The 19,684-nt window shown below is 45.3% G+C and overlaps 3 protein-coding genes across 4 annotated transcripts in view; 1 reads left to right on the forward strand and 2 right to left on the reverse strand.

Moving 5' to 3' along the window:
* The window catches only part of HSD11B1 (hydroxysteroid 11-beta dehydrogenase 1), a 73,336-nt gene extending 72,103 nt beyond the window's left edge, over nucleotides 1–1,233 (reverse strand). Inside the window, exon 1 of one of the 2 annotated variants that reach the window (XM_055583103.1) lies at nucleotides 1,090–1,233. In XM_055583103.1, coding sequence (XP_055439078.1) covers nucleotides 1,090–1,201 — 112 coding nt within the window. In that variant the 5' untranslated portion in view covers nucleotides 1,202–1,233. The remainder of the gene's footprint in view (nucleotides 1–1,089) is intronic. The other variant, XM_055583102.1, reaches the window with a different exon arrangement.
* The window catches only part of LAMB3 (laminin subunit beta 3), a 191,276-nt gene that overhangs the window by 112,250 nt on the left and 59,342 nt on the right, over nucleotides 1–19,684 (forward strand). The gene's annotated exons all lie outside the window — the stretch shown is intronic.
* Nucleotides 6,776–8,588, reverse strand: G0S2 (G0/G1 switch 2). The gene is made up of 2 exons (XM_055583107.1): nucleotides 8,495–8,588; nucleotides 6,776–8,347 (listed from the first exon to the last, which is right to left on the reverse strand). Exon 2 carries the CDS (start codon nucleotides 8,312–8,314, stop codon nucleotides 8,018–8,020), a length of 297 nt encoding a protein of 98 aa, XP_055439082.1. The 5' UTR covers nucleotides 8,315–8,347; nucleotides 8,495–8,588; the 3' UTR covers nucleotides 6,776–8,017.

Below are 19,684 nucleotides of genomic sequence, written 5' to 3' on the forward strand. Positions count from 1 at the left end.
TTCCTGGAGTTCCTCTTAAATGTACTAGTTTATTTAGGTGTTCCTCTAAAATGAATTAATTTATTTATTTTGATATGTCAAAAGTACCATGCTGACTATTGTTATTCTATACTGATACTTTTTGCCCTTTATCAAAGTAAATACAAGAGTAGGGATTATAATGCAACAAGAAAGCAGGAATTCTTCCAAGAGAAGTTTGCAGATTTGATGTAGAAGAACCCAAGAAAGGCTATTTAGTAAGGATGTGTGCCTCTGAATGGGTATCTTGGATTCCCTTTCTAAGCAAAAGTTAGGAAAGGGCCATGCATGCCACCTGACAATTTTCCACCCAGAATATAGACGAGAAAATGACTTTCTTTCACACCTTGGTGAGCAAAGAGTGCTTCCATGAAAGTTTTGAAGGGGACCCCAAGCCAAGTTTGATCATTTACCTTTTCCTCAATTGGTCACTAGGCTAATGGAGTTCCAACTATTGTCCCCAAGGATCAGCTTGGACTGAATGGTGACTTATTGAGCCATTCCAGATGGAACATTTCTTTACTTGTATATCAGAAACAAGGCATTTCAGTACAAAGCAAAAACATGTAAAATAAACTTGACAATATTGATAAACAAAAGCAAAAGCAAAGTGAGAAGCAGGAGAATAGTAGTTTCATAGCAAATACAGTTATCAAAATTATGCCTCCAAAAAAAGACCCAAAAGAGTCTAATGAACTTATACAAGACTGATGTCTGATTGCTGCTGCTGCTGCTAAGTTGCCCCAGTCGTGTGATTACTTAATAGTAAATTCCATGGACAGAGAAGCCTGGAGAGCTACAAGTCCATGGGATTGCAGAGTTGGACACGACTGAGCAACTGAGGATACACACACCACATACCTTTCAGATAAAATGTCTAATGACCTTATACAAAGGTCCTGGTATAATTATTTACCAAAATGTGCACCTGTAAACTAATATTTCTAATCCCTTTACACAAAGACTGAGATCTAATGATTTTATACAAAGACATACTTGATTAGAAATTATAGAGGCAGCGAGGCTTCAGTGCAACCAGTCAAATTCAGATTATTGTTGAGACTGACTTACCTAGAAGCAGATCTGAAGGACAGTAGAGTTTGGACACGAGGAAGCCAGTAAGTGTGTCTTTTGAATTTTGAGAAAGCATGAAGTTCAGAGCTTGGTGTACTTTCCCAGACATAAGTAGGCTGACCTCATCTGTAGCAGCATATTTATTTGTTGATTGGTTGGCACTCTGAAATATATTTATGGAGTGAGTCAGTTCCTGGTTAAATGATGGTCAGAAGTGAGGGACTGTTTCTGATTGGTTGGCTTGAAAAAGCGTGTTACCTGAGGGGAGTCGTGACATATGGAGCCAGTGAATTTAATGCTTGGTTCTGTTTACTATAATTAAACAACAAATTTTCCCTAAGAAAGTGTGAAACTTTTAAGTATTTGTGCAGTTAATATCTGCTATTTGTTTTCACTAGAACATAGTACAAGTTCACATTAGATGTTAGCCCTAAATTCTGTATATATCTTTATTTATATTAATAGCACAAAACTATGTATATATATTACTTATGTTTTGTTGTGTTTTGTAAAGAGCAAGGTGACTAATAACTGTTTCACTAGGACTAACTGTGAGGAAAATTAGATTCAACTGTGAGGTTAAGGTATTTTTTAAGAGAAAAGAGCTTTAGTTAAGTAAACTTAATCAGGAAATAGTATATTTTTGAAGTAAGTAAACTATCAGGAAATCATTTATTTTTAATTAAATTCATTACTTTTAATAGTCATCCAGCAAGAAAGAAAGTATTTGTCAACATGCTAAGAAAAAGAACAAAGAAGCGTTGAAAACATAAAGGAGAGTGGTTTCTAGAGTAGCAGGCTGGGATGGGAAATATAGTCCCTATTTTGTGGTTATATCAAACAGAATCCTAGCATCAAATAACTGGATGGGACCTCAGAAATCATATAACTAACCTCCCTCCAAGTTTAGAAATCTCCTTTGCAGTTTGTACCATGCCTTGCATCCTTTGCTTGGGCATTTTTAGTAAAGGGGAGCTTAATATGTATCACAAGGCAACTCACTATGTTTTGAATTACTCTGATTTCTTAATGACTTATTATCTTCTCCCTTGTACACCTACTTGCTAGTTTTAGTTCTGCATTTTTCAAGCCATATAAAATAAGTGTATTTTATTGGACTTTGTGGGACCAATATGGCAGCCCTTCAAATATTTGAAAGTGATTTTTATGCGACACTACTGTATTTGATTTTATCTACGTCCATTCAATTGTTATGTATGTGATGGGGCTTCTAGACTTTTATCTGTCCAAATTACTCTGATCTAAGCAGGTTTTTCCCCTTCATGGATGCCACCTTACTGTCTCCTGAAAAACCTGTATGTTCAGTTGAGAAGCAACAGTTAGACCCAGACATGGAACAACTGACTGGTTCAGAGTTGGGAAAGGAGTATGATAAGACTGTATATTGTCACCCTGTTTATTGAATTTATATGCAGAGTTCCTCATGTGAAATGCTGGGCTGGATTCCAGTTTCAAGCTGGAATTGAGATTGCTGGGAGAAATATCAACAACCTCAGATATGCAAATAATAGCACTCTAATGGCAGAAAGTGAAGAGGAACTAAAGAGACTCTTGATGAGGGTGAAGGAGGAGGGTGAAAAAGCTGGTTTAAAACTCAACATTCAAAAAGCTAAGATCATGACATCTGGCCCATTCCTTCATGGCAAATAGATGGGGAAGAAGTGGAAACAGTGACAGATTTTATTTTGGGGGCTCCAAAATCACTGCAGATGGTGACTGTATCCATGAAATTAAAAGATGCTTGCTTCTTGGAAGGAAAGCTATAACAAACTTAGCATATTAAAAAGCAAAAACAGCACTTTGCTGATGAAGGTCAGTATAGTTAAAGCTATGGTTTTTTCAGTAGTCCTGTGCAGATGTGAGAATTGGACCATAAAGAAGGCTGAATGGCTAAAAATGGATGCTTTCAAATTGTGGTGCTGGAAAAGACTCTTGAGAGTCCCTTGGACAGTAAGGAGATTAAACCAGTCAATCCTAAGGGAAATCAACCCTGAATACTCATCGGAAGGACTGATTCTGAAGCTGAAGCTCCAATAATTTGGCTACCTGATGCGAAGAGCCAACTCATTGGAGGAGACCCTCATGCTGGGAAAGATTAAAGGCAAAAAGAGAAGAGGTGACAGAGAATGAGATGGTTCGATGGCATCACGGATTCAATGGGCATGAACTTGGGCAAAGTCCTGGAGACTGTGAGGGACAGGAAGGCCTGGAGTACTGCAGCCCATGCGGTCCCAAAGAATCTGATATGACTTGGAGACTGAATAACAACAAGAACAAGGAGCCAAAAGACCTGTACTCATAAAACTATAAAATACCGATGAAAGAAATCAAAGATGACAAACAGATGGAGAGATACACCATGTTCTTGGATGGGTAGAATCAAAATGATTATACTACTCAAAGCAATCTACAGGTTCAATGCAGTCCTTATCAAATTGCCAATGGTGTTTTTCACAGACTTAGAACAAAAATTTTGACAATTTGTAAGAAAATACAAAATATCCCCAATAGCCAAGGAATCTTGAGAAAGAAAAATGGAGCTGGAGGCATGAGGCTCCCTAACTTCAGACTGTACTACAGATCGGTAGTAACCAAGGCAGCATGGTTCTGGCAGAAATAGAGCTCAGTGGTATAGAACAGAATGCCCAGAGATAAACCCATGCGCCTATGGTCACCTAATCCCTAACAAAGGAGGCAAGAACATACAATGGAGAAAAGACACTCTCTTCAATAAGTGGTGTTGGGAAAACTGGACAGCTAAATGTAGAAGAATGAAATTAGAATGCTCCTTAACACCATACACAAAAATACATTCAAAATGGTTTAAAGACTTAAATGTAAGGTTGGACACTATAAAACTCTTAGAGGAAAACATAGGCAGAATACTTTTTGACATAAATTGCAGGAAGATCTTTTTTGATCCACCTCCTAGAGTAATGACAATAAAAATGAAAATAAACAAATGGTACCTAGTTAAACTTAAAACCTTTTTCACAGCAAAGGAAACCACAGACAAGATGAAAAGACAACCCTCAGAATGGGAGAAAATATTTGCAAATGAAGAAACTTGCGAGGGTTTAGTTTCCAAAACAGACAAACAACTCATGGAGTCACTACAAAAAAAAAAAATAAGCAATGAAAAAAATGAGCAGAAGACCTAAATAGACATTTCTCTAATGAAGGCATACAGATGGCCAAGAGGCACATGGAAAGATGCTCAGTATCACTAGCTATTAGAGAAAGGCAAATCAAAACTACAATGAGGTAATACTTCACACTGGCCAGAAAGGCCCATCAAAAGCTCTACAAACAATAAATGCTGGAGAGGATGTGGAGAAAAGGGACCCTTTCCACACTGTTGGTGAGAATGCAAATTGGTACAGCCACTATGGAGAACAATATTGAGGCTCCTTAAAAAACTAAAAATAAAACTACCGTATGACCCAGCAGTCCCACTCCTGTGCTTATACCTGGAGAAAACCATAATTCCAAAAGATACATGTACCCCAATGTTCATTGCAGCACTATTTACAAGAACCAGGATGTGGAAGCCACCTAAATGTTCATTGACAGAGGAATGGGTAAAGAAGATGTGATACCTATATACGGTAGAATATTACTCAGCCATAAAAAGGAATGAAATTGTGCCATTTGCAGAGATGTGAATGGACCAAGAGACAGTCAAGCACAGTGAAGTAAGTCAGAAAGTGAGAAACAAATATTTTATGTTAATGCATGTGTGTGGAATCTAGAATAATGTACAGTTAAACCTAATTGCAAAGCAGAGAATAGAGACATAGATGTAGAGAACAAACATATGGGCACCAAGAGGGGACAAGAGGGGTGAGATAAATGCAAAGATTGAAATTGACATATATACACTACTATGCCGGTGGCCCAGATGGTAAAGCGTCTGCCTGCAACGCGGGAGACCTGGGTTCGATCCCTGGGTCGGGAAGATCCCCTGGAGAAGGAAATGGTAATCCACTCCAATACTATTGCCTGGCAAATCCCATGGACAGAGGAGCCTGGTAGGCTGCAGTCCATGGGGTCCCAAAGAGCCAGACACGACTGAGTGACTTCACTTTCACTTTCATGCACAAAACAGATAGCTAGTAGGAACCTACTGAGTAGTACAGGGGATAAAAGGTACACTCTGTTTGTAGGACATATATTAACCTTAAAAGTGCATTCCAGTGTATATATACATAAGGTGCAGACAAATAACGTTTGATTCCACCTACATGAGGTACCTAGAATAGCCAAATTCATAGAGTGAGAAAGTCCATTGAGAAGGGATGGGGAGTTCGTGTTTAGTGGGGACAGAGTTTCAGTTTCGGAAGGTGAGAAATGTGAAAGACCGATGATGGTTGGGAGTTAGACAACAACGTGAATACGCTTCGTGCTACTGAGCTCTACAGTGAAATATGGTTAAGATAGCATGTTTTATATTATGTGACTTAAACCACACGCACACAAAAAAAACTTTAAAAATGTGAAAGACACAAAGAAGACTGAGAGAGATGACCACCTCCACAAAACAACAGGGACTACAAAGTCCATTAGTGTGTGACCCACTATGAGACCCAGGCTGAATGAACTCAGAGGAATGACAAGGTCAGTGAGGACAGATAAGATTTTGGTGGCTTGGATTTAACTGGGTTGGGTAGTTTCTCCATGTACAGACATGAGGCATAACCTTCAAAGCTAAAAATACACAGGCATTTCCTGTATATTTAGAGACATATGTAAAATTTATGTAGTTTTATGTATAGGCAAACAAAAATTATAGGCATTGCCTTCTAAACCAAAATCCGGAATACGTGAGTACTGTGTGACAAGAAGTGCAATATTGGAAACTATCCCTCTCTTGGGGAACCTGAGGTTTGTGGTTGCAAAAGGTGTGGGCACTGTGGGTGGGCACAGGAAGAGGGATGTGAGCAAAGGTGCGAAAGGCCAGAAGGGACAAGGAGGGTCCTGGGGGCTCACACAGGGCATCAGGTGGGAGGGCTGAGATGTGGGCAGATCATGGAGACGCTGGAAAACCTTGGACAGGAGTTTAGGCGCTGACGCCTTCGATGGAGGAGCAGCAGGATGAAGGAAGGGTGAAACCCTGGTCCCGCAGTGAGTGTTTTGAGGCGAGTATTCTAGAGACTGTGGGAGGCAGTTTGAGAGGTTGACAGCTGGACCAAGAAGCGGCTGCATCGGTGGAAGAATAATAGAGTAAGAGATGAGCTTGGGAAGGAAAACGGGAAGAGTAAGATGGGCTGAACTTCTGAGACCTTTTCTGGACGTTTAAGATGAGGTTATGTCTCCTTCAGAGAAAGCAATGGCACCCCACTCCAGTACTCTTGCCTGAAAAATCGCATGGACGGAGGACCCTGGTAGGCTGTCCATGGGGTCACAGAGAGTTGGACAGGACTGAGCAACTTCACTTTCACTTTTCACTTTCATGCACTGGAGAAGGAAATGGCAACCCACTCCAGTGTTATACAGGGCCAAGTTTCCCATTTTGAAAACTGGGAGAACAGTGGTTCCATTGCTATTCTTTTGCTTTAAATCCATGTCTTTTCTCTTGGTTAATCTCACTGCTCTTTTGTTTGGAGTGATAAAGATAGATTTCAGGCAGACATGCCACTTGATGAGGGCCAGAAACACTGGGTAGGATGTGAGCTGGCAGAAATAAAGTGGAAGGGCGTGTGTGTTGGGGGGCGGGGGGAGCAGAAGAGGATGGTGGTGGAGAGACCGTCTGGTCAGAGGCAATGGCAGGATCCTTGCTACATTTGGCAAAAGTCCACAGCCATGGATTGGTGAGAGTGAAATGTCCATACCTGGTGTGGGCAGGAGGAGAGTGGCTTCAGGCTCCTGCCCTTAGCTACTTCTTTAAGACCCACTGTTTATCCCTTTTTATGCTGATATGCTGAGCCCTACAGAGCCATGGAGACTAGTTATTAGCACAAAGGAACCTCTGTCCCTGGAGGAAGGGCACTCAAGCCTGTGATGACCAGTCTTTCCCCCTCTTAAATGAGAGCTTCCCACTGTGATTCAGTTTGTGAGGAGGAAGGCTAGGTGGAGCTAGACATTCAATGAAATGTTCTTGGGAGATTGCCTTCCCTCTTCTGGCAGCTAGCTAGTTTTCCTCCTTGCCCCCCTCCTCACCAAATACAGTTAGGAGGGAAGAGCTGTTAACAGGGCCCTCTGGTGCACAGGTGTGAGATGGCAAACAGGTTCTCTGCCCTAGAGTTAAACAGCATCTCTCTTTGACTTACTCTAGCTTGTTTATCTTCTGAGCTTGAAATGCGAAGTCTGGTGGGACTTAGAAAAGCTTCTGTCTTGCCATTCCTAACACAAAGCAAAAATAAATTCTCACCAGGCTTACAAGCCTGTAACATCAATATCAGAGTCGGGGGGCAGTGAAGCAAAAGTTGCCTGGTCTTCAGTGGACGCTTAGTCCACTGGCCTTAGGTAAGACCCCAGCACGTCAGCCCTCCCTGGAGCCCATGCTAGGCAACTGTGCCCCCCTCCACCCCCCTCAGGAATCAGATGCTGAGATATATACAAAACGTTTTTTTATTTCAAAACGCAATCACTGTAATAATAACAACAACAATAATATAAAAAAGCGTTTCTCCTCCTTTCACCCTCGTGCAAAATGCTAGATGCACTCAGGTGGCTCGAAGGTACCTAGCTTTGGACGTGGCATCTTCCTGCAGTGCTGCACAGCAGCGAACTCAATCCCAAGCTCCTTTTGGTGGATCCGCGTGGTAGTTCAGTTCTAGAAGTCGGTGGCTTCTCAGAAGCAAGTTCAGACAGCACAGGACGCCCACTCGAGCCTGCCCTTCCGGCTCTGGCTCACTCGCCCCTCTCCGGGGTCTCTTCCCTTCCCTCCGCCGCCCCCGAGATCCTAGGAGGCGTGCAGCCGGTTGGACAGGGCCCGGCAGCCCTGGACTGCCTCCAGCGGCTTGCCTTGCTCCCGCGGGGCCGACTCCCCCCGGGCGGCCCGCAGCTCGGCCAGGGTTGCCTCGCGCTCCCGCTGGCGGCCGGCGGCCGTGAAGGGGCCGCACACGGCCTCCATCAGGCCGAGCACGGCGCCGAAGAGCGCCAGCACGCCGCCCAGCACGTACATTCGCACCAGCTTCGCGCTGGGCTTCTGCGCCATCAGCTCCTTGGCCAGGGGAATCAGCTCCTGGACCGTCTCCATCTGGGCTGCGGGGCTTTCGGGGTGGGGGGTGACCTGCGGGAGCAGCGGATCGGGGCAGGGGGACCTTCAGCCTCCGAAGGCCGGCTGCAGCTCCCGGCTCTCTCGGGGGGGAGGCCCGCAGGGAGTTGGGGGCGCACCGGGGACCCCGCGTCCCGCCGCGCTCCTCCGCGCCGCGCTCACCTACAGGGGCGCCGTCCGAGCTGGGGCGGCGGTCGCCGTGTGCGTGGGCCCCGCGCCTCTGCGTTCTGCTTCTCGCCTTCCTCCTAGCCTCGGGATGGGGACTTAGCGCCCCGGGGCCGCTTATATTTGTTTCTCCGAGCCCCGCCTCCTGGGCTCCCGGGACACTGGCCAGAGAGAGGAGAGGGAGGAAGGGGAGAGGCGGGGCAGGGACCTTGGGGTAGGGGCCACGAGCTGTGCACGCCGCCCCGGCAACTGCGAGCCCGGGATGCGGGGGGCGGGGGCCTGGGGCCGGGGGCGGGGAGGAGGGCCTGGAAGTACAAAGGTGAGGACCCTGAGCCCCGGGAGGAATCCGCGCCCATTCCCGACCTCTTTCTTAATGGTGTGGATGGATCACAGCTTCCCTCATCCGGGGAGATCTGGAAGGACCCCTGGTGAGGACACCTGAAAGTGAAGTCAAAGTCGCTCAGTCGTGTCCGACTCTTTGCTACCCCATCGACTGTACAGTCCAGGGAATTCTCCAGGCCAGAATACTGCAGTGGGTAGCCTTTCCCTTCTCCAGGGGATCTTCCCAACCCAGGGAGTGAACCCAGTTCTCCTGCATTGCAGGTGGATTCTTTACCAGCTGAGCCACAAGGGAAGCCGGGGTTCTACTTAACTGAAAAATTAGTTTTCATAAAGAAAGTTTGTCATCTTCCCACACGTATAGGGATTTGAGGTAGAAGGAAAGAAGAGGGATCCAGTTATGAAAACAGAAAGGGTCTCCAGGCTCTGCATAACGAACGGTTTGTGCTTATAGTTATATTTCTCTCTGGTCTAACTGGTTTAGTCATGGGTGCTTGCATTGCTAGGGTCACTTGATGGATAACTATTCATTGAGGCTGCCCTTTATGCACAGATGTGTGTGTGTGTGTGTGTTGTGATGTTTGTGTCCGTAGGGGTTTGTACTTCTGTGTATCAGAGAACTGCCATTAAATCCAAAGTCTTCCCACTACCACTTAAGACGTGAAGTTGAGCATTGGGGCGAGGTGAACATGGAAAGGTGAGCCTTGGGGAAAGTTTGCTGGCCTGAACTGCAAATATTTACTGCGTTCCTCAACAATTATTTGCCACTCCCCTGGACCTGGGGAGCAGCACGGCTGTACCAGCTCTATTTAGTATAGAAACAGTTTAGGAGCAGAAAGATGAGAGTAGACGATTAAGGTAAGAAACTAAAAAGTAGAGAATACCCTTGGAAGCATGAAGAAGGTAGGGTTGATTTTAACCAGGATTAAACTTCATCACCTTAGTGGCGTGGCAGGGGAGGGGGGGGAGGGGGGGCAGGGAGGGTTCTGGTTTAGCCTTGGTTATCCATAGATCAGAGTTAGTTAGCAAGTAGGGGAAAAGGAGAGACCCTGGGCCAAAGCCCTTCAAGCAGAGAAAAGGAGAGGGCAGGAAGAGGATGGGGAAATTGGACTGGCCAGACAATTGCAAAGGTCAGTGATGCAACCTTGCAACAGCTTGGCTATAGTTAGTCAGACTGAGCCCCGAAGGGAGGGACCCGGAAAGGGCTGTTGCAGGGATTACCTATTGGGCTTGTTGGAAGTTTTAACAGTAATTTTTCTTGGGAGTCTGAGGCAATTTCCTGGACAAATGAGTTTAAAAAGGCAACAGTAACACCTGCCCTTCACCCTGTAGTTCAGTTAGTAGGATTTGTGTGCAGCTTGGGCAAGGTTACCTAAAGAGCTTATTTGAAATTCTACATTTTAATCTGTACACAAGCAGGCAAGGTGACCATGGGCCAAATGGGGATGATTCCTGGAGCTTGTGTCCCCTACTTATTATTCCTTTAACCTTGTCAGGCAGGAAGCTTCTGTAACCAGGGACATGAATATCAGTCTTGGCATTTTCTTTGACTCTTTCTTACAATTTTGGAGAAGTCTTTAATAACCAGCAGAAGTGATCTGTAAGCTTTCCCAAGAACTATGTGAGTCTGAAATACTGTGACTTCTGAATGAGCGTATGCTGTCATCTTAACATTAGGACTTTCACGTGGTTTCTGCTCTGAGGGTGAGTCAGCCCCTTGGAGCTTTGGCCCCCAAACTCCAAAATTGACACTTCAGTGAGCACTTCCGGTATTTCTGTAACTCAAGAGATACAAGCCGCACGTCTCCCAAGGTCAGCAAGCTGTAATTTATCTGGGGTTCCCCTTTCTTGTGACTAACCCTGGCACATCACGTCACCTCCGATGAGTTCCCCTGTTTCCCTCTCTGATAACCCAGCTTTGACCCCGAAGGCCTTACCAGCTTGCTGGCCAGGGCTGGGCAGAGGAAAGGAGCAAACGGCAAGGACTGGGGTGACTGGTGGATTTGCTGTTCCTGGTTTAGGTGGTAGCTAGGGCTGAGTGCAAGATGGTGGGAATAGAAGGTTGAGAAATCCAAGGTCACCAATGCTAGGAATTTCTGACTCTGCTCCTCTGTCTGGGTGGGAAGGAGGCCAACCAGGGTAGCAAATTTGTATGCAGGTCAGGAAGCAACAGTTAGCACTGGACATGGAACAACAGACTGGTTCCAAATAGGAAAAGGAGTACATCAAGGCTGTATATTGTCACCCTGCTTATTTAACTTATATGCAGAGTACATCATGAGAAACGTTGGACTGGAAGAAACACAAACTGGAATCAAGGTTGCCGGGCGAAATATCAATAACCTCAGATATGCAGATGACACCACCCTTATGGCAGAAAGTGAAGAGGAACTCAAAAGCCTCTTGATGAAGGTGAAAGTGGAGAGTGAAAAAGTTGGCTTAAAGCTCAACATTCAGAAAACGAAGATCATGGCATCCGGTCCCATCACTTCATGGGAAATAGATGGGGAAACAGTGGAAAGAGTGTCAGACTTTATTTTTGGGGGCTCCAAAATCACTGCAGATGGTGACTGCAGCCATGAAATTAAAAGACGCTTCCTCCTTGGAAGGAAAGTTATGACCAACCTACATAGCATATTGAAAAGCAGAGACATTGCTTCGCCAACAAAGGTTCATCTAGTCGAGGCTATGGTTTTTCCTGTGGTCATGTATGGATGTGAGAGTTGGACTGTGAAGAAGGCTGAGCACTGAAGAATTGATGCTTTTGAACTGTGGTGTTGGAGAAGACTCTTGAGAGTCCCTTGGACTGCAAGGAGATCCAACCAGTCCATTCTGAAGGAGATCAGCCCTGGGTGTTCTTTGGAAGGATTGATGCTAAAGCTGAAACTCCAGTACTTTGGCCACCTCATGCGAAGAGTTGACTCATTGGAAAAGACTCTGATGCTGGGAGGGATTGGGGGCAGGAGGAGAAGGGGACGACAGAGGATGAGATGACTGGATGGCATCACTGACTCGATGGACATGAGTCTGAATGAACTCCGGGAGTTGGTGATGGACAGGGAGGCCTGGCGTGCTGCGGTTCATGGGGTCGAAAAGAGTCAGGCGCGACTCAGCGACTGATCTAATCTGATCTGATCTGGGAAACTCAGCATGTGATTTGACTGTGCTGATGTCCCTTGAAAGATGCAAAACCTTGTATTGAATCCTGCAGGTCAGACACAGAGTATTTAAGTCAATGTCGCAGTCCTAGGGCAACACACCGTCCCCGTTTGCCTAGGGCTGAGGGATTTCTGTAAGATGCGGGACTTGCACTGCTGAAACTGCAACAGTTCCAGGCGATCCAGAGGCCCTTGCTGTTGTTCAGTCATTAAGTCGTGTCCGACTCTTTGTGACCCCCATGGACTGCAGCATGCCAGGCTCCTCTGTCTTTCACTATTTCCCAGAGTTTATTCAAATTCTTGAGTTACTTTCATTTCATGTACCTTAATTTTAAACACCACTTTATCCTACTATTCCCTGACCAATGCCCTGCTTTATTTTCCTTCATAGTCGTTCATGCTTGGATTTATGTTGATGTAATTATGAATTTGCTTCTGTGTTTTCTTCTGCATTGTCTGAGGATAACCTTTATGATGACCAGAACTTTCTTTTATTCTTCACTGCCTCCCTCGGGCCCAGTATAATCCTTGGCACATAGCACGTCCTTAATAGGTAACTATGGGATTAATTGGAGAAGGCAATGGCAACCCAGTCCAGTACTCTTGCCTGGCAAATCCCATGGATGGAGGAGCCTGGTAGGCTGCAGTCCATGGGGTTAATGAGTGTCTTCCCTATTGGACTGGCAGGGGAAGAGACTATGTTTATTAAGCTTGCCTGCAGTCAGACTTTTAGTAGATACTCAAAGAAGCATTCAGGGTTTATTTGTGTATTTTTTTTTTCTTTGGGGGCAGTTTTTTTTTTTTTTCCCTTTGTTTGTTTTTAGTTCTCTGTTTTCTAATCCACCTCAAACACTACCACCAAATGAATCTTCCTAAAATTAAGTTTTTATTCTTAAGTGCCTCTTGAAAGCCTGGATGGTTTCTCATTGCCCATGTGGTGAACTTTTGGATTCTGCATGTTCAGTTTATTTGGTCAATATTCTTGGTTCCAGGAACTCTACTGTCTGATCTTCCCTATTCACCCAACCTCATATCTCCTTCAGCAAGTCGCCTTTGTTCCCCAGATGGGTTTTGCACAGCCCAAGAAACAATTCCTTCTTGTTGCTCGTGACTCACCTCTGCTGCCCCTCTTCTTCCTACCTGAGAAGCTCTCCTCTTTCTGCTCTGTCTTCCTCCTTCCAGGTTAGGTGCTCCAAGAGGCCCCTGCTGCCTGCCCTCTCCAATTCTGTGAATTCCAGCTGCCTTTGTGGCTGGCACTGCCCAGGTTGGCACTGCATTGTGTACTGCTTTGTAGAGCACTTGCCTTATGTCCTGGGGGCTTTCCCTGTGTCTACAGAAGGCCAGGCCTTTGTAACATTCACAGTCCTAACATCTAATAGGAGTCCAATCAATGCTGGTTGCATTGACCTGCAAGTCAGAGCAGAGATAATGGTTGCAAAATGGTCAGTAAAGACTCTTTGGGGAGGTTATTTTAGGGACAGTGTCTTGTCCTTGGCTCAGAGCCACAGGCTTGAAATTGCCCAAGACCTGGCAACTCGGCTGAGTCCCTTCCACTCTGACTCCCTCACCTTTCACTTCCATTTCCAACTGAGTGTCTGACATTGCAGTGATTGGCTCACTCTCAGGCACCCTTCCAACCTGCTCCCAGGACCCCAGGGCCTTGACAAATCAATACTGAGGAACAGACCGTTCATAGAGATTTTGCTTTTGTCCCTCATGGCTTCTGGCCAAGCAGAGCCACTAGTTGCTGGAACCAGCAGCATGGGCTGGGAAGAGAAATGCCCTGCGGCCCACATAGCACACACCCAGTACTGTACTCTACAAGTTTTTTTTTTTTTTTTAATTTATCATTTTTTGTTGGAGTATACTTGCTTTGCAATGTTGTATTAGTTTCTGCTGTACAACAAAGTGAATCAGCTATATGTATACATATATCCCTTCTCTCTGGAACCTCTCTCTCCCCACATAACCCCTATACTTTACAAGTTTGAATCCATGCAAGGAACTTCCTTCAAGCGCAAGTACTAGCTGGACTTAGTATGGGGTTCTGGAGTCAATCAGACTTGGGTTCCTTCAAGTCTGACTCCTCTTTCCAGGGTCTGACCTTGGACAAGCGACTTGACTTCTCCAGTCTCCATTTGCTCATCTGTAAAAGGAGGGCGATGCTCGCACTAGGGCCCTATGATGGGCTTGGCAGTCTGGCGCGAATGAAGCAGGTGATTCAGTCGTTATTTACTCTTCAGTTGTCTTTGCCTCCTGCTCCATGTCAGCAATTCTCGTAGTCCTTTATCCCGGCCCAGGACATTCACATTCCCTAGGTGGTAGTGGCGGCAATAAGGTCCAGGACCTTTGCTGATACTTTGCTGAAGTATCAGCCATATGTCTGATACTATGTCAAGTATAGCTATAAAAAAAGCAGAGCACAAAATCCTCCTTGTCCTCAAGCAGCTTATCGTCAAGTAGAGGACCCCAGACATTACATAAGTTATGACAGTCTACTAGGATGAGCACAGTCAGAACTGCATGCCAGGGAAGCAAACAGAATGAGAAACGTATGGATCCGATTTGGGGAGGAGATGGTCAAAGAAGGCCTGAGAGTGGATGATGTCTGAGCCGTTAGGGTATTAAAGCAGGGTCCAGCAGGGTCCACGGCCTGTTAGGAACATGGCTGCATAACAGGAGGTGAGCGGCAGGTGAGTGAGCGAAGCTTCATCCAGCACTTTTCTTTGCTCCCCATCACTTGCATTACAGCCTACCCCATGCCCTACCAGCCCCGCCCCCATATGTGGAAAAATGGTCTCCCAGGAAACTGGCCCCTGGAGTCAGAAAGTTTGGGGACCGCTGTGTTAAAGGATGCAGAGTGTTCACCAGGTGATTCCGGGAGGGAAAGGAGGGGTTGAGGACTGGGGCTTCAGGATGAGAGCGGCCTGCACAGGAAAAAGGGAGGATGCTTGAGAGACATCTCACGGTCCAAGAGGAGGTCCGCGAGGTGGATGTTAGAGCGTAAAGGCTGGGTTTGGGCACATGGCAGGAGAGGAGGAGGAAGTATTGGTAGGAAGCAGGAGGCCGACAGCGAGCAGTTATGTAAACGATCACCGGCTTCTGCCATGCCTGGGAACAGTCGCACACTCCCTTCTTCTAGAGGCACATTCTCCTTGGCTTCCATGGTATCAGATTCTCTTAGTTTTCCTGCCGTCCTATTATGGACACTCTTTAGTTCTTTTCTCACTTTTGCTTTTCATCTAACCTCTCAATGTCAGCATTTCTCAGGACTTAGCCTTGGAGCCACTTTTCTTATCCTGCATGCTCTCTTTAGGTAATTTAGGGTGCTCCCAAGCCTTCTATTACTGCCTCTTTGTAGATGACATACAAATCTGAGCTCTAGACCCGTGTGTCTCCCTTCCTATTCTACATTTCCACCTGGACATCTTGCAGATATCAAGCTTACCATGTCTAAAGCTAAATTCAGTATTTTTACTCCATAAACTTGCATAACTTTCTTTCTTAATCTGCTGCTGCTGCTAAGTTGCTTCAGTCATGTCCAACTCTGTGCGACCCCATAGATGGCAGCCCACCAGGCTCCCTCGTCCCTGGGATTCTCCAGGCAAGAACATTGGAGTGGGTTGCCATTTCCGTCTCCAATGCATAAAAGTGAAAAGTGGAAGTGAAGTCGCTCAGTCGTGTCCGACTCTTAGTGACCCCATGGACTGCAGCCTACCAGGCTCCCCCATCCATGGGATTTTCCAGGCAAGAGTACTGGAGTGGGGTGCCTTTGCCTTCTCTGTTCTTAATCTAGGCCTTACTATTTACTTAGCTGCTCAGGCCTAAGCCTGGGAACCATCCTTTCCTCCCCTCTCTCGGTCATCTTTCATATGCAAACACTCAGCAAGACTTGTCATTCTACCTCTTAAATATCTCTTGATTTTATTTGCTTTGTATCCTCTTTGCCACCCTCCTAGTCAAGGTCCCCATTGTCTTAGCTGGAGTACTACTGTGTCTCCAAGCTTATCTGTCTGCTTTGGGTCTTGATCCATTCAATCCAATCCAATCCAATCTAATCCAGTGTGATCTTAGAAAAAAAATCAAACCATGTCACACTTTTCTTTAAAACCCTTCAGTGGACCCCACATTGCCCTTTGGGTAATGGCCCAGATTCTTGGAAGTTCACCCATGATCTTGTCCTTCTCTGTTTTTTCCCAGTTTCATTATATATATAATTTCCCTCAAGCTTCACTCTCTCGATGCCAGCCACACTGTTATGTTCTTTCACAACTTCAGGTCCTTGCTCATGTTGTTCGTGTCCCTTAGAACACGTTCTTCATGTTTCTCGCTTGACCTTGTGAACTCTTACTCACCCTTCCAGTGTCACCACCCCCCCACCTCCTCGTGGAGGCATTCCCTGCCTCGCAGATGAGGCTACTTCCCTTTGCTGCACGTGCCCACACAGTCACCTCATTGTCCCTGTCATAATTATTGTCTGTGTCCATTGCAGGACTGTATGCTCTGTGAGGGTAGGAAGTATCTCTGTCTTGCTCAGGACAGTGTTCTCAGACTAGCACAATGCATCGCTCCTCGAGGTCTTTAGTCATAGCAACAGTTTTTCCAGTAGTCACGTATGGATGTGAGAGTCGGACCATAAAGAAAGCTGAGTGCCGAAGAACTGATGCTTTTGAACTATGGTGTTGGAGAAGACTCTTGAGAGTCTCTTGGACTGCAAGGAGATCCAACCAGTCCATCCTAAAGGAGATCAGTCCTGAATATTCATTGGAAGGACTGGTGCTGAAGCTTAAACTCCAATACTTTGGCCACCTGATGGGAAAAACTGACTCATTGGAAAAGATCCTGATGCTGGGAAAGATTGAAGGCGGGGGGAGAAGGGGACGACAGAGAATAGGATGGTTGGATGGAGTCACTGACTCAATGGACATGAGTTTGAGTAAATTCTGGGAGTTGGTGATGGACAGGGAAGCCTGGTGTGCTGCAGTCCGTGGGGTTGTGAAGAGTCAGACATGACCAAGCAGTTGAACTGAACTGAACTGATCAGTTTGTCTTAGATTGAATGGGTTATCTTATAGGAAGTGGGAACCATTGATGAATTTTAGGCAGCAAAACAGTTCTGGCACATAATATTGAGCAGAGGTCTATGTGCTTTACAATATTCGTTTTAAATATAGCAGTGTGTACGTGACCTTCCGAAATCCCTAACTATCCCTGACAATTGTGTTTGTTTTCTAAGTCTGACATAGCCACTTTTAAGAAAGGGAGATTATCCAGATAGACCTAAACTAGCAGGTGAGAGCTTCAAAGGAATTGGGCTCTTCCTGAAGAAGAAATTCAAAGTGTGAAACAAGTTCAAAGTGAGGGAAAATCTCCTTTGTTAACTTTGAAGATGAAGGAGGCAATGTGGCAAGGAATGTGGGTGAGAGTGGCTCCCAGCCAACAGCCAGAGAGAAAATGGGACGTGTGTCCTGCAACCATAAGGAACTGAATTATCCTGCAGGTACATCAGCTTGAAAGACCCTGACCTCTAGATGAGAATGTAGCCACCTGAATATTAGCCTTGGGAGTCTCCGAGCTACTGTGCTCAGACTTCTGAGTTATGTAAGTGGGAACTTATAATTGAATATTATTTTAAGCTACTAAGTTTGTGAATTTGCTATGCAGCAATAGGGAGCTAATGCAAGGAGCATGCTAGGCGCTCCCACTGGGATGACGGGAGAAAACCCAATGAAAACTTAATGAGGATTGTGGAAGATTCCCCAGGATAAGGAGAATCTGGCTTCGATTATATGGCCTGTCATCATAAGCACTTTCTGAAGACACCTTGTACTTCCTTGCCTTTCTCTGTTTCTGTCATGTTTACCCAGAAAGATTTAACCATGGTTGGAGTCAGCTATCTGCTCTGTATCTATTTGCACCCAATAAATTGGAGACATTTGTCCAATTAGGGTGTTTATTTTCGATACATTTGAGATCACAAATTGAAAATGAGCAGTTAGCTATAAGTTAATGTTTTCCTAGTCATTTTTATTATTCTCTAAAAAGACTTTCCCAGACTTTCTCCCCTCTTCTCAAACAGGCTATTATCCTCTTCTTTCCTCATGCCTCACACCCTGGAAGGAATGAACAGGAGGAATCAGAGAGGAGCTACTTCATTTTTCAACCACGAAATCTATCTGCATCAACACATACACTCTCAACCTTCTGTCCCATTACCAGGGAGGAAGCATCCTCAGTTCTTCCTATAGAGAGCTGCCCCTTCATTTCATCCTGGCTCATCTATTTAAGGTCTTGGAAATCTAGGAGTAACTTAGGTTGCTTTGGGCTGCAAGTGAGAATCTAATCCAAAACAGTTTAACAGTAAGAAAGCGCTTTAGTTTCACAAGACAGGGTTTCCAGGTTTAATTCAGAAGTGTGCATGCGTGCATGCTAAATCACTACAGTTGTGTCTGACTCTTTGTGACTCTATGGACCATAGCTCGCTAGGCTCTTCCGTCCATAGGGATTCTCCAGGCTCTGGTACTGAGTGGCTTGCCATGCCCTCCTCCCGGGGATCTTCCCAACACAGGGATCGAACCTGCGTCTCTTATCTCTCTTACATTGGCAGGCAGGTTCTTAACCACTAGTGCCACCTGGGAAGCCCTCAGTACTGTAACATTATGAACAAAACAAAACAAAACACGGTTCTTTCCCATGTTCCATCTTCAGCATGGAGATTGCCACAGTCTGGCTCACAAGTTATTTTTAAGATAGCTTCCTCTGTTCTAGGCATCGTATTCACTATGACAACCCCTGGTGAAAGGACAGAGGCTCTTTGTTTTCTTTTATCACCAAAGAAACCTTTCCTAGAATCTTCCTAGAGACATGCTGTCATTGGCCAGAACTGAACTAAATGCCGATCCCTAAAACTGCATTAAATGATGATCTCCTGTATTGCAGGCAGATTCTTTACCAGCTGGGCCACACAAGGGAAGCCTAAGAATACTGCAGGGAGTGGCCTTATCCCTTCTCTAGCGGATCTTCCTGATCCCAGGAATCGAACTAGCGTCTCCTGCATTGCAGGGGGATTCTTTACCAATTGAGCTATCAGGGAAACAAAAGCTACTTATGAAGGAAAGGATTACCGTCATGACCTTAGATTAGTGGTTCTCAAAGATTCTTCCTGGAGCAAGAACAGTGCTACCTGAGAACTCATGAGAAAAGTAGATTTTTGTTGTTGTTGTTTTGGAGCCTTACTCCAAACCTACTGAATCAGATATTCTGGATGCAAGAGTAGCTATTTGTGTTTTTAAAAGCCCTGTAGGTCATTCTGACCCATGCTAAAGTTTGAGACCCACTGGCTAAGGCTAATCTTTGAACTGGGGAAAGGACAACAGCCCTGGGGACTTGAAAAGCCCTGGGGATATTTAAGCAAGTAGGAAGGAGGCTAGGGATTTTGGATAGGAAGTCAACTTCCTGCCAGAGCCTTCCTCTTTCCTGAATAATCATTTTCTCCTTTATTATGGCATCCCATCAACATACAAACATACTCGAATATCTGTGTCTTAAAAAACCTAGTCCATGACCCCAAATCACTGTCCAGCTGCTACCAGCGTTCTTTGCCCCTCTTCATAACTGGAACTGTTTACTAACAGTTGTCTACAATCACTGTATTTCTTCATTCACCATTCATTCTTTGACCCACTTCCAA

This window comes from Bubalus kerabau, chromosome 5, assembly GCF_029407905.1.
Source record: "Bubalus kerabau isolate K-KA32 ecotype Philippines breed swamp buffalo chromosome 5, PCC_UOA_SB_1v2, whole genome shotgun sequence".
Lineage (NCBI taxonomy): Eukaryota > Metazoa > Chordata > Mammalia > Artiodactyla > Bovidae > Bubalus > Bubalus kerabau.

Bases quoted from the DNA above. Each gene is read 5' to 3' on its own strand.
- G0S2 (XM_055583107.1), bottom strand. From the start codon at position 8,314: ATGGAGACGGTCCAGGAGCTGATTCCCCTGGCCAAGGAGCTGATGGCG.